This window comes from Cariama cristata, unplaced genomic scaffold (assembly GCF_000690535.1).
Source record: "Cariama cristata isolate BGI_N322 unplaced genomic scaffold, ASM69053v1 scaffold11878, whole genome shotgun sequence".
In the NCBI taxonomy this organism is placed as follows: Eukaryota; Metazoa; Chordata; class Aves; order Cariamiformes; family Cariamidae; genus Cariama; species Cariama cristata.
In genome coordinates this window covers 24,123-37,669 of record NW_009632878.1, presented here as the reverse complement: position 1 = coordinate 37,669, position 13,547 = coordinate 24,123, and the positions used below count along the sequence as shown (strand labels likewise).

The following is a 13,547-nucleotide window of genomic DNA, read 5'->3' as shown; positions in this document are numbered from 1 at the left end:
TCGGGGCTGGCGGCACACATGGATGACAGCAAGGTAAGGGGCTGCGGGGCTTGCCCCGATTTGGAGCCGAGGGCAGCCGATGAGGCGGTGCGTTGGTGCAGGGAGCCCGGGTGGCCCTCCTGTGGGTAAACCCGTCGGGTTCAAGCTCCAAGAGGTGTGTGATGTAGGCCCCAATAAAGCCTCATAACTGTTAATAGGGAGCTACGAGTGAGGTGAGCGCTCCCGCTAAAGGCTCTTGAAGTAAACTTCTCTGAAGTCTTCTCTTGAGGGCCCCTGGTCTCTGCCGGCAGGGAGGAGGGGTTGTCCCTTCGTTCTCCTCACTTGCTGCCTGCAATGGAGCTCAGCGCTTGGATCCTGCTTCTGGCTTTTCCTTTAAAGCTCCAGAGATGGGCCAAAGGCTGGATACAGACCAGCGGTCTTGTCTGGTGCAGTGGATCATGCTCCTATAACACCCTGTATTTCTTAGATAAATAGCAACTGTGGCCAAATGGTAAGGTACTAGTGTAGGAGCTTGGATCGCAGCCCTGTAGTGGGCACTGGTGCTTCAGTTCTTCCTCTGTCTTCTTACGAGAACAGCACAGTGACATCCGTGAAGGTCTTCCAGTTCAGCAGAGTGAACCATCAGAAGATGCAAAAGGAATGCCTCTTCTGCCTGCTTGTACCGCATTGCCCCTAAAGCAGGACCCATAGGGCCCATATGAGGACTGAGAAAATAACAGCTGTGTTCACTCAGTGCAGCATTTAGCAACCGAAACTCCCGGTTGAGTTTGGGTATTTCAGCTCGCGAGAGTGGTGGTTATGGTAGTATCCTGGGTTTTGTGCCAGAGATAGCTTAAGTCCCCAGGAGTGTTCAAGGTGAAACAACACTTGAGGTAGGCTGTGAGGCAACTATCTTCTGACTCATAATAAGTTCTGGGCTTGGCTTGAGTATTAAAACTGGTGATGTGGTAGTCACGTACCTGTGGTACCTTATCTGTTCTCAATCTACCTATTTTTCTTCCCACTTGACTTTTAGTAAAACAAAATCACGCTGCCTGTGCTGATCCGCCTTAATTCAAAGGGGGAAAAATACTTGATGTAATTTGTTGGGGAATAAATCTAAGAAACTTAGAAGTGATTAATGATTTGATGGTACAAAGGATCCACAGAATGGATCACAAGTATATGAAAAGTTCATGATGATTTACCAATCTAACATGTATATGATTTGGTTTTATTGAGGCCTTGTCTGAAAGCTGCAAAGGAGGGTGGGGGGAGTCTGCATCACTGAAATCAACCAAATGCTCACAAACTGTGAGAACTGCATGAAAGTTTATGTAATCAGGGCAGTAGTTTAGAAGAACCAGAAGATTTGATTCTAGAGGCACAGATAGTTCGGGAGTATTAGCTGATTTTAATTTCTTTTAGTGTTAAGAACACTTCATTTCTCCTGCATCAGAATGAACTTATTTGTAACAGATAACTTCCAGATTTTTCACTTAAAAATAATTTTTGATCTCTTGGTGTGTCTTGTGGAGTCCTGATAATCTGCTTTTTTTCTGAAACATTTTTGGACACATTTACTAAATAAACTAAATCTTTTCACCCAGTCAGTAAGAATAGTCTTTGCTCTTTTTTTTTTTCCTTAGGAAAACTGAGGTTGAATGAAGGAGGAAAAAAAAAAAAGCAAGCAGAGTGGAATATTTACTTTTCATATCTGCAGTCTCAACAACAGTTTCTTAGTATGAGGTTTTTATTTGAAACTTAGTGCTGAGATACTTGAGAGGATGGTGGCATTGAAAAGGGTCCTGCCCAGAACTACTGGGTGTGGCCATACCTGAAGAAAACTTGGAAAATTTTTGCTGCCTCAGCTGTTTTTTTCATTAGGTAATAATCTCGGACGATATCGGATCCTCATATCTTCTACTGAAAATAGCTGATATTAGTCAGTAAGTACCTGCTTCTCTGAAAGGCTTCACTGTAGTTGTTCTGAAGGGCTGCGGTTCCTTTCGGAACAGGTTCATGAGGCTGCAGGTTGCCCTAAGGGTTTGGTGGCTCCGTTCAAGAGATCCCATTTCTCTTGGGAGGGCTCTTCCCATTGCATGTTGCTATGTCAGGATGAGGCAAGCATTATTTATACTTCATTTTATAGCTACTGCATTCTTATGGCTTGAGCCAGCGTGTCCTTGAAATCTTCTAAAAGTTCCACTGAGTCGCGTTTTCCTCCTCATTGAGAGGGTTGACCTGCGTGATCAGAGAGTCTTATCTCTGAATTGAACGAGTGTGACTGAGAAAGGAATTTCCCTGTAAAAAATGAGATAATTAAATTACATTGATAGTGAAGTAGCCATTCTACAGCTGAATCCACCCAAGCTCAGTGTTTTCCTTCATCTGCATGACATAAAGAGTTTAGAACTGGGCTTGCAGGCTGCAGTGTTTTCCCTAATTCTTAGTGCACTATAACTTAGCCTTACGCTGTTTAAGAGAACATTAGAAAAATGGTTCATTGTAACATACTACTCAAAATGGGAAGGCAATAGTAAGAAATAAAGGGAGAGGTAGAATATCTGAACGTCAGATCTAGAAAACTACTTTCGTGTTCCAGTTTTAAAGGATGTTCTTAAATTATTCATGCGAAAACCCCCAACCAAACCCCAAAAGTGACCTTTTCTTCTTTCTCCTGTAGAGCCGCTCTGAAACTAGGGCTTGGTCAGATACTGGTCTCACTTCTTGCTGTGGTTTGAGCTATTGGTTGTGTAAGCGAAAGAGTTTAGTGATGTAGCTGTTCCTTGGCAATTAATCTCTGCTAAAATCACACTTACGTACGTCTGAAGTATTTACACACAGGAAAAAAACCCAGAAATTCTATCACTGGTTTCAGCCTTTATAGGTGAAATTACTTCATTAGTTTACAAGACTACATATAACTTACTATAAATTTATTATATACATTGGGAAGCAGGGGGTTGTATTAGAGTAAGTAGTGTTTTTCACATTTGTGTTAGCTGAGAAATAACTCTTGTTGGTAACCATTAAAATACAATTCTACATAGCTAACTGCAATCTTTTGTATTAATTGCAGAAGTTTTTATAGGGTATGTTCTGGCAATATTTATGTGAGTAATTAACTTCTCAGTTTATGGGTAGAAATGAGAAATGAAAAAAATTCTTACATTAGATCACTTTTGTTATTCCGGTAAAATTAAAAACAAGCAAACAAAACCCAAACCAACAACCACAACAGAGGATGCAGTTGCCCTCTTTTATTACAAATATTCTTATCCTGTGAGGAGAAGATGGCTTTAGTTTTCAAAAAGGTCAGATGAAACATATTTTTCTTCAAAAATAAGCTGAACTGAGCCAAAACATGAATGAGTGGACTGAGATTTAAGAAAAAGTGCGTTTTGGAGACAAATATTATATTTAAAATGGTATTTTTTTTGAAAATGTGTAATGCATCATTCTTTATCTTAGCAGTGGAATGTAGTAATTGATTACTTTTCTGAATGGGAATGAAAATTTAGTGAAATGCACCCAACAACTTTTTAAAATGCCTTGCTAGTTCAAGGTGGGTACTTAAGATGTATTGGATACACAAAGGAAGGTTAAAAAAGCAGGCTTAGGAAAACTTTTTGTTACCCAGTTCTGATGACAATAAACCAGTCCATTCTTCAGATTTTTAAAAGAGTATCTCTGAATCTCTTGCACTTGTTTAAATACCAGGTTAGTTTCTCAACTTTGAACAGGCTGTTTTTTGGTTGTTGGCTTGCTTTTTCTGGTAAATAAATTGCTGCATCCTCTAAATGAAGAAGCAAATTCCTTTTTACCTATAAAACAGGCTGTGGCTGTTGAAAGCCAGGTCTCCTGCTCAAAACCAGGTCTCCTGCTCAGATTGTTTGCTCTCCATCAGGCTGGTTCCAGGGCCTTGGGCGGGGATGTTGGTCTTGAGGTCTGACTATTTCTAAACTTCCACAAACTTGCAGTGTGTGAAGTGAAAGCAAAGCCTTTAAATAGGTAAGGTCAGAGTGTTTTCAGGTGTTAACCGAGTTTGAAAAAGCAAGCCTTCAGATAAACTGTTCGTCTGGGGCATTTATATTTATGGATTGAGCATCTGTTGATGTCTTGCTCTGGTGTTCATACGGCCTTTCCGTTTTGGGGGAATGCTTGGTGTTAGGGCAGGGGCAGATCACAGCAAAAGACTGTACGCAAGGAGTTGTGCTGCTTTCCCCACCACCTAGCTTGGAAACATCAAATGTCCAGCCATCTGTGATCCCGAGGGGAATTTTGCTGTAAGTCATAATTACAGGGATGCAGACATCCCTTGGAGGGAGTGTGGGAGCGAGACAGATGTGAAGTCTTGTGCTTAAAATAGAGAGCTTGATGGGTCTTCATTCACAAGATGTCCTCTAGCACATCTCTGCCTGTGACCCTCGCTGTTGTGGGTGATGGGGATCACGAAGAGAGGGGCGATCTCCCAGGCGATCCTGGAATCGACTCTGAGGAATGCTTTGAATGCGAAAGCAGGGATTGAGAGCTATTGCAGAGAGCAAAGCACAGGATCTGTCTTCATAAAGACCTCAGTTATTAAGGAGGTGGGTTACTATGTTTTCACCCTTCAGGGCTTTTTCAGAGTATGCAGGTTTGCAAAGTGCTGGAGAAGTCTTCCACCCAGGATCATGTCCGAATGTAAAGTGTTCTCATTGCTGCTTGCTTGGAAATATAAAACCCAAGTAGCTTTGGTTATAGTTTGAGGTGGGCAATTTCAGATCATCAAATATTTTTAACAGGTCGCTGCTGAGCATCACTCAGATGACACGTCTGCTTGCTCACATTTGCAATGACTGAGTAAAACAGATGAGCTTAAACCCTGTAGAACAGCTAGAACAGTTTTATTTCACTACTGCGGTGGGCTAGGAGGACATACGTGGTAGTGTTAGTTGACCGTCCCTGTTGCCTGTTTTGAGCTTTAACAGAGATAGGTTTAAAGAAGTGCCTGGATTCTGTTAGTGTAAACTGGGAGAATGTGTATGGCATGTTGGTAGACGCACTTCTAGGCGTGAGGCTGTAAGTCCTTTCTGGGAGGAAGAGGAGGTTTCTCGCCTGTTGAGCGGTAAGTTGGCATCTGGCTGGTTGCTGCACAGTCCAACCAACCATCCCTGCCCTGAACCTTAACGCTTGCCCATCTTGACTTGCGGATGCCTGCGTAACACTTTATGAAAAGTTGATATTTATTCCTAACTTATGCTTTTTAAAAACAGACATTTCAGCAAAGATAGTCTTCTTCACACTTCTGTGCTAAAGATTGCATTCTTAGTACGTTAATTTTTTATGATTAGAGTTTTAGGATTAATTTCTGTTGACATATCTGCTTAAGACTTGTAAAGCGTTTCCTCACTAAATAATATCTTGCATTTTTGGATCATTATCAAATACATTGTCTGCCAGTGAAAGTTAACTAAATAATCTGTGTTAAGCATATAAAGTGTCATGCAACGGAGAAATAACCAACATACTTTCTAGCTGCGTTTTGTACTGCTGCCGTAAATGGTATGCTGTGACTTAGCAGATCAGGTAACTTCATCTTTATTAGGAGACTTGTGTACTAAGTTCATTTGATTACTGATTTTGAGAAAATGTTTGCAAACATGAATAGGTTCCTCTGCCTTCTACTGTAACGAATGCAGCGCTTAGGTTTTCTTTCTTGCTAACTGTTTTTACAGTTTTACATGAATTCTGTAGATGATCATCAGCTCCATGCTAAGTTAAATTCTGCAGACCTATACCTTCAGCCATTAAAGCAACCAAGAATCTGCTTAAGATGATTCCTTGAGCTGGATCTCAAGTACTGGCTGATGGAGCGCTTAAGAGCTACTTGTTTATCAGTGAATGAACGGAGCTGCTGGAAGATGCTGAACTGGTCAATGTGATCAGCATTGCTGATCAGTAGTGCTGAACAGTGCTTCATATAGTATTGTTTTAATCTGCCAAATTGTTCAAAACCTGCAGAAGTCACGGCAAGGCCAGCTTTGTCACCATCTTCTATCCGAATGGCTCGGTTCCTTGGGGGTATGAATGCTAGCAGCTGTATTATGTATGTACCTCCTTCCTAAGGAGGACCTCTCCATCACACAATCTGGCAATGCTTCTGCAGAGATCTGCTGAATCCCTCTAATAAAAAAGCCAGGAATCTGAGGGCTTTTTCTCTATCAGGGCAAATAACTGCAGCTATTTCCAATTCCAGGTCAAATAGTTTTGTACCTGAACACTGATGTCAGGCAAGAATGATGTTAAGATCCAAGTACTGTATTAAAAAGGGAGGGAGTTATGCTTTTCTATTTTCTGAAGTCTAAGCAAACTGAAATGGGAGCTTGGTCAGAATTCTGACAAATGCATGTCATTATTAGTATTTCTATGACAAATTTTATGATTAATGTTGTTCTGGGTCTTGCTTGCATATGATTCCCTGAAAAAAACAAATCCCTACTGCTGGATGCTAATAGATCGCATCCCTTTATAAACTCCAGAGGAATACAAAGGGAATAAAAAATGTTTATTTACTTTTTTTTTTCTTGGTCTGCTGCCATGTTCGACATCAGCTAGCACTTCTGCTTTGTCTTCTTTCTGTCACAGCAGCATAGCAACTGAATAGGCAAATATGACTAGAAGCCAGGGAGATATGGTAATGTGGGATGGTGGCAAAGGATTTTTCAGGGCTTCTTTTTCCTCAGCTAGGTTGCTTAAGGTTACAGCAGAAGCTTCTAAATATTGGTGAGGAAAAACCATTAAGGATGTAGGATTTGATTAAATCGCTTACCAAACTAGCTGTGCAGGGTGATGCCTAATTGTGTGATGAACTCCAGGAGCAAAGAAGACAGTATGAGTCTTCTGGGATGGTGTGAAGGCAGATTATTAGGGTCTTACTGCTTGAAGTCAGAGTTAAAAACAAAGGAAGCTTTTCTTTATTTCCATAGTCCTGGTGGTTAGAGGATTGGCAAGCAATGACCCAAGAGGTACAAGCCTTTTTCCCCCCATAAGAGAGCTTGTGCGTAGGGCTGCTGCAGTGGTACAAGATCTTGGAGGAGAGCGAGCAATTAGTACACTGCTCTGTAGAAAGCTCTCTAGAGTGAGTAAAGGGAAAGTAATTAACTGATAATGGTGGATCCAGGATGCATTTGCAATGTGCAAAGCAGTCTACATCAGCATCTAATTTCTTTGCAGATTACAAAGTGCCTTTAACTGTTTTATGTCCACATCTCTAGATCTGTCCATAAAAACATACTTTTAAACTTGGGAGTTTGTAAGAGCTCGCGTGATATCTTAGTGGTGTAAAGATCCACTCTCCCTTGCCCTTTGTATGTTTTCTCTGTTGATGTGACCCCTACCTTAAAGGCACCAGCTGCATATAAACATACACAAGATGCTTTAAAATAACAGGCCCTTAAAAAGAAATTATTTTGTGAGATTATGGCGTTGGATAGATTTAACTGCTGTGAAGATGTGTTGCTTGCGAGTGCTTTTCATTGCCGGTGCCTGCCCAAGATGCTGGCTGTGGGAAGGTTGGGTGTTATTTGCCGGTAGCTTTAACTTGCTGGTTGTGAGAAACAGCGTGGTAGCAACAGAAATCCTGTCCTGTATTGATAGGACAAGGGGCAATGGCTTTAAACTGGAAGAGGGAAGATTGAGATGAGATATTAGGAAGAAATTCTTCATGGTGAAGTTGGTGAGGCATGGGAAGAGGTTGCCCAGAGAAGATGGGGCTTGGAGCAACCTGGTCTGGTGGAAGGTGTCCCTGCCCAGGGCAGGGGGTTGGAACTGGATGGGCTTTAAGGTCCCTTCCACCCAAACCATTCTATGATTCACCTGCCTGATGTTTCGGTAAAAAGGCATGGCTGTGGCACGCTGCTGTGCGGGACTAAGACTCAAGTTATTATTTTGTTCACGCAGAGGTATGTGGTGTGCTGGGACTCCGACCTTGAGTGCTAGCTCACTCTTCTGGAGGGCCAGAACTCAGAGCGGCAAAGGCTTTTTTTAAGAGAGCTGCAGTGTATGTCTCTACAAGACCTTATCTAGCTCTTGAATGCAAAGATTTACTTTAAACTACCTTGCATTGGCACAGAAAAGCCTCAGGCACTAAAAGTCTTTGAGAATTGAAGTACTTTGGCTATAGTGTATAATGTAATATCCAGAAATCTTTCAAATGCAAGTAATAGTAGGGAGCAAATTGTGGGTGGCTACAGCCCCTCCTGGGAAGACTCTGGGTATTTCTAACTCTTGCTCAGCTAGGAGTATAATCAGACCACGCATAAATATCAGCGTGGTTCCATGAAGAGGACAGAGCCACGCTTGTCATGCCCGAAAGGGGACAGTCACTTTACTTTCTTTGGAGCTTCTTCCCCCCTTGGCCACGGCTAGTTAGTTTTTTCCTACTTTGGTGAATATAATGTCTGAGCTAGAAGATCTTAAGGAGAGCACCTTGGTGGAGTGAATGGATTATCCAAACTGTATTCAGCAATGCAGATGTAAAAGAGCTTAATTGTTTTTTCTTTGTTTTTCTGAATGTATTGTGTTTGTCTCCATTATCACTAGATGTCCATTAAGTACTTTCTGTTCCTCCATTTGCTTATGGTAGGCAGCTACTCCTGAATACATTAGCAGAGGCAATATAGAGAGGGTAGGCTTATGTTGGCATGTGATTGTTGACTCACTTTCCAAAGAAAGAATAGACTCAATTGTATAATCCTTTTTTGTTTTTTCTTCATTCTAGCACATCAGTTCACTAAGTTATTGTTTTTATTGCAGCTTGCTAAGTTTGTAGAACAAGTGACTTCTTTCAATGTCAAAGCCGACTTATTTTGTAGCATCACACAGTACTAAGTGCCTTGTCTCATGATGAACTCTGATATTTTGAACGCTGCCTATTAGAAGTAGTCCCGCCTGTATACAGTGTGGTGAAATTCTTATATGTAGGTGTGTGTGTTAGGTGTGTTTCTCCACACCCCCTCCATTCAAACAGTGTGGTCAGAATGCAAATAAAGAGAAATCCTCACTTCAGAGGTGAGGCGTGTGGCTGACGTAATGCTTACAGGGCGATACTACCCCATGGCCAGCGTACTAAGTTTTAGATCGTATTTAAGACTTTCTTGGGCCATGCTCTCCTGTTAAGAGTAAATATTTGGGTGGGGAAGCATAGAGGAAACATTGAGGAAACTATTCCCCCTTTTTTTTTTTTTTCATTTGTAGCAAGAAAAGCTTTCAGACCTGTGAAAAAAGGAGCCACAAAGAAGAGGGGAAAGTGATTGCAAAATCTGCACTCCATAGGACAAGAAATTAGGGGGTTACATTTCTGCAAGAGAGATCTAAATCAGAGTTGAACACTGGGATAAGTTGCATGAGGAGGTGTGAGGAGACAATTTTCAAGGCTGTGTAATAATGTTTTGAAGGTAAACATGGCCAGAGTGGTTAGGTACAACTAGAATAGAGACAGCAGAGGTAGGACTTGGTGTAACCGGGTTCCATGTTTAGTAAAAATCCTCAGAAGATTCATTTGAAAGAAATTGAGCCTGAGGAAGCCCAGATGGCTAGTGAATCATTTTGGCAAATTTAATCTTTAGAGCAGGCTGAAACTGGGGTCATTTCATTGCAGCAAAACTAAGTTTTGGATTATATTGATATAAATAAATAATTTTTTTTCTTCCAAATTAAAGTGTTAAAGTCAATAATGTAATATTTCTAGAGCTGGCAAGTGTTAGGGCAGGGCTTGTTACTATTAAAATAGTTTTGCTACAAGTTGACTATCATGTCTGTCTCCTCAGTGTCCCAGATACCCTCCTAGATACCTGAGGTAGTGTGTCTGGTTCTGGGTTCCCCAGTACAGGAGAGAAACAGAGCCACTGGAGAGAGTCCAGCAAAAGGCCACTAAGATGATGAAGGGACTGGAACATCTCTCCTATGAAGAAAGGCTGAGACTGTTTAGCCTGGAGAAGAGAAGCCTCAGAGGGATCTCATCAGTGTGTACAAACAACTGAAGGGGAGGGTATAAAGAAGACAGAGCCAGGCTCTCTTCGTTAGTACCCAGTGCCAGGACCAGAGGTAGTGGGTGCGAACTAGGACACAGGAGGATCCATCTGAACATCAGGAAACGCTTTTTTACTGAGAGGGTGACCGAGCACTGGCAGAGGTTGCCCAGAGGGATTGCAGAATCTCCCTCCTTGGAGAATTTCAAAAGCCATCTGAACACGGTCCTGGGCAGCCGGCTCAAGGTAGCCCTGCTTGAGCAGGGGCCTTGGACCAGATGATCTCCAGAGTCCCTGCCAACCTCACCCAGTCTGTGGAGCTCCTCCAAATCAGATTAGTAGCATTGACAATAGGACTGCTTAAGCACTGACTTCACCATGAAATCATATCCCTCCCTTTTGTTTTTGATGCTGTCACTGAAAACCTCATACATCAGTCCCCTTATTTCCTCTGTTGCTCCAGAATCAGTGGAAGTATATGCAAGATTTTCTGCTTGAGACACCTAGCAGGCACAATGACATGGTTACAGCATTACCTTTGCAGAACAGGATCTTTACTGTACCCTTCCTTTCCAGGTGGTTGGAGGCAAGGTAAAGAAACCAGGCAAGCGAGGTCGTAAACCAGCCAAAATAGACTTGAAGGCAAAACTTGAAAGAAGTCGTCAGAGTGCAAGAGAGTGCAGAGCTAGGAAGAAGCTGAGGTACCAGTACCTGGAAGAGCTGGTTTCAAGCAGAGAACGAGCCATCTGCGCTCTCAGGGAAGAGCTTGAAATGGTAAGAAGCTATCATTTAACCTAACCCTCAATATTATTTGGGACCTGTCCTCATGAACATTTGTTCTTGAAATTACTGTGACTGAGAATGGGATTTGGCTAGCCATAGGGTATCAGAACATCAGTAACAGATGCATTCAGCTGTTTGCCTACTTTGTGTGTTGAATGTGAACCTCATGTTGCAAGTTTTCTGCTGGTTTTGAACTGGAAGCAAGCAAAGAAAGTGCCTTTGCATATGAGTTTGTTGTCTTTGAAATGTTTGTTTTGGAAGACCTCTGACAGAGGTAGAAAGAGGTAGATGGCGGAAAGAGATGCGTTAAAATAGCAAGGGGGGGCATATAGCCACAGTGTGTCATTGCTTCCCACAGACCTTTCTCTCTGTTGGGGAGGCTGATTCATGCAGCATACTCTTTGTGTGGATGGTTGCACAGCTGTCCTGTGTTTGAGCACGTGTAAGGTGGGTGTCTTGGCCAAATAAGCTGCGTTAACCAAAGAGAATGTTTCATCTGGAAATACAGACTCAGCTCCTCAGTGGTATTGAGATACCATTGAAATTTTGCTGGAGCTGAGGATGTTGCTTTGACCTTGCATTAGGTTTGTTTGAATAGGCAGGGCTAATCACCACAAATGAATAGGGTTAGGACTGGGTGGAAAGTCAGCCAACTGACCACAGGTGTTTTGGTGTGCTTCAGGGTTTGCTGATGAAGAATTTAAGATGGGGGAACTAGGAATAAGGCGCATGTGCTGTAACCGTGCCTTGCACAATCAGAAAGGACCTCTTAATAGTCAATCAGGCCCAGAGTCATGTGAAATATTTGTTTTTAATAGGCCATGAACTGGAACGGTATTCTGGCATGCCAGCAGCAAGAAAACGCACAGAGTGTTCCATGTTGTTTAATAATTACAGTATTCTGTCTAGTACTGTCACTGAGTAGCAGTTTATTGACTGAAACAGGATTTACTGAGGCCAGGTATGCAGCTGTGGACACGTGCTTAGCTCATTAGTGCTCTCCAGTTTTGTAAGAGGCTTCAGCCCAGTAAATTAAAACCTTAAATGAATATACCGGAAGGTAAAGATTACAGCTCTGTTTTGTCTGCTAATGTGATCCTGGCAGTTTGCTAATGCCTAATGTGTTTGCATATTTCAGTACAAGCAGTGGTGCATGGCGATGGACCAAGGGAAAATCCCCTCTGAAATAAAAGCCCTGCTAACTGGAGAGGAGCAAGGCAAAGCACAGCAGAACTCAACCAAACTTGCCAAGGCTGGGAAGACAGAAGCAAACAGCAGCAGTCCCTGTAAGTACCCAGCCTATGATTAATTCCTATTTTGTTACATCTTTTGTGGCGTAGGAGGATGGCTGTGGTGTAGGAAGAAACATAAGGATGTGCTTTTGGGCACAAATAGTTGATTGAAACAAAGAGCTTAGTGGGTGGTACAAAGACTCTGTGTAATGTTTACATGGACAACACAGAAATTACACTAGCTAGGAAGCTGGGCAGTTATTTTAAAAGAAGACTCAATCTTTGTGTTTCACCAAGGCCTGTGGAGACCTGTGAAGACCCAAGACCTTAATCTTTTACAGCATTTTCTGTTTTCCTAATGCAAGATAAATGGAGCACATAAAACATAATTGAATTTTAAAAACTCCATCAAGAAAACATTATTCTAGCTGCAGGCAGTTGAAAGTGAGAAATGCTGGACTTGGGATTTCCTGTGGAGTCTTCTTTCTGCCTCATTTGTGCTTGTCCGGGGAATGAAATAAGGTTGTTCTGGGGATTGAAAGGTGAAAAGATCACGTGATACAAAGTCACATTCCTGATATGTACATGGAAAGAAACAAAGTTAAGGCATAGCACAGGCTATTCTCTATCATGCATCTTTTAATTTTGTACTACTTCATGCTACAGGTAAAATTACACTTTACTGTAAATTTTTAAAAAATAGGAATTCCTGGCTTTATGTTTTTAAGAAACAACGTGAAAGCCACATTTGTAACTGTAACAATCTTCCCCCATGGTGCGTCATTCACAGGAGGCCAATGCAGAACCTTCCTCACTGCAGCTGAGATAGCTTGGTAGCTAGCAGAAGAATGCTGTTGTGAGAGAAGTGGATGCATCCCCAGATGCATGGGGAAGGATCCCAGTCCACTCTCTTCTCTTTGCTCCTCCCCACATGAAACTCTGATTGTGGTGTTCCTAAGCCAGCATGGAGAGGGGCTTTTGGGGTAATAGGCGTTTATGTAAGCGGAGTCTTGTTCTTCCTTTCTCTACACCACCTTCCCCAAATACAGCTATGGCAGCTTTGGGGCATTCCCAATAAGAGATGGGAGCTGTTTTTGTGTCAGAGCCCGGAATTAGGCTGGCTTTGTGGTCGGTAGTTATGTGATTGGTAACCGTTGTGGGAGTCTTGAGAGGTTCTGTAAAATAAAAGCAAGAGGAGGATCTCGTAACAGGTGTGCTAAAGCCAAATGGAGTACTCTAGGTGGAGGAGAAAGAACTAGTTCAAAAGCTTTCCATAAGAAGGTTTATAGTAATGTATTTTGTAACCTGAATAAAGATGTTGCTCTCAGCGTCCTTTTATAATGCAGCATGTCTTTTATGTGATTAGTACCTCTCTTTTTAAGAGACCCTGCTTCTGCCCATACTCCTTTCGCAGGATACATTTCCCAGCCTCCGTGCTCCCAGTAAGATAGTCAAGGCATGTCCCTCCACCTTGCTTCCAGCAGTGGAACAGCTGCCGTCTCCTCCCACCCATCATGCCCTGCTATCTTTCTGTATCTGC

At 42.3% G+C, this 13,547-nt stretch overlaps 1 protein-coding gene across 1 annotated transcript; it reads left to right on the top strand.

Moving 5' to 3' along the window:
• Positions 1-8: 8 nt before the first annotated feature.
• CREBL2 (cAMP responsive element binding protein-like 2) lies at positions 9-13,238 on the top strand. The gene is made up of 4 exons (XM_009706539.1): positions 9-33; positions 10,569-10,766; positions 11,914-12,061; positions 12,798-13,238. Coding segments are annotated over exons 1-4 (363 nt in total). The 5' UTR covers positions 9-18; the 3' UTR covers positions 12,800-13,238.
• The last annotated feature ends 309 nt before the right edge of the window (positions 13,239-13,547 follow it).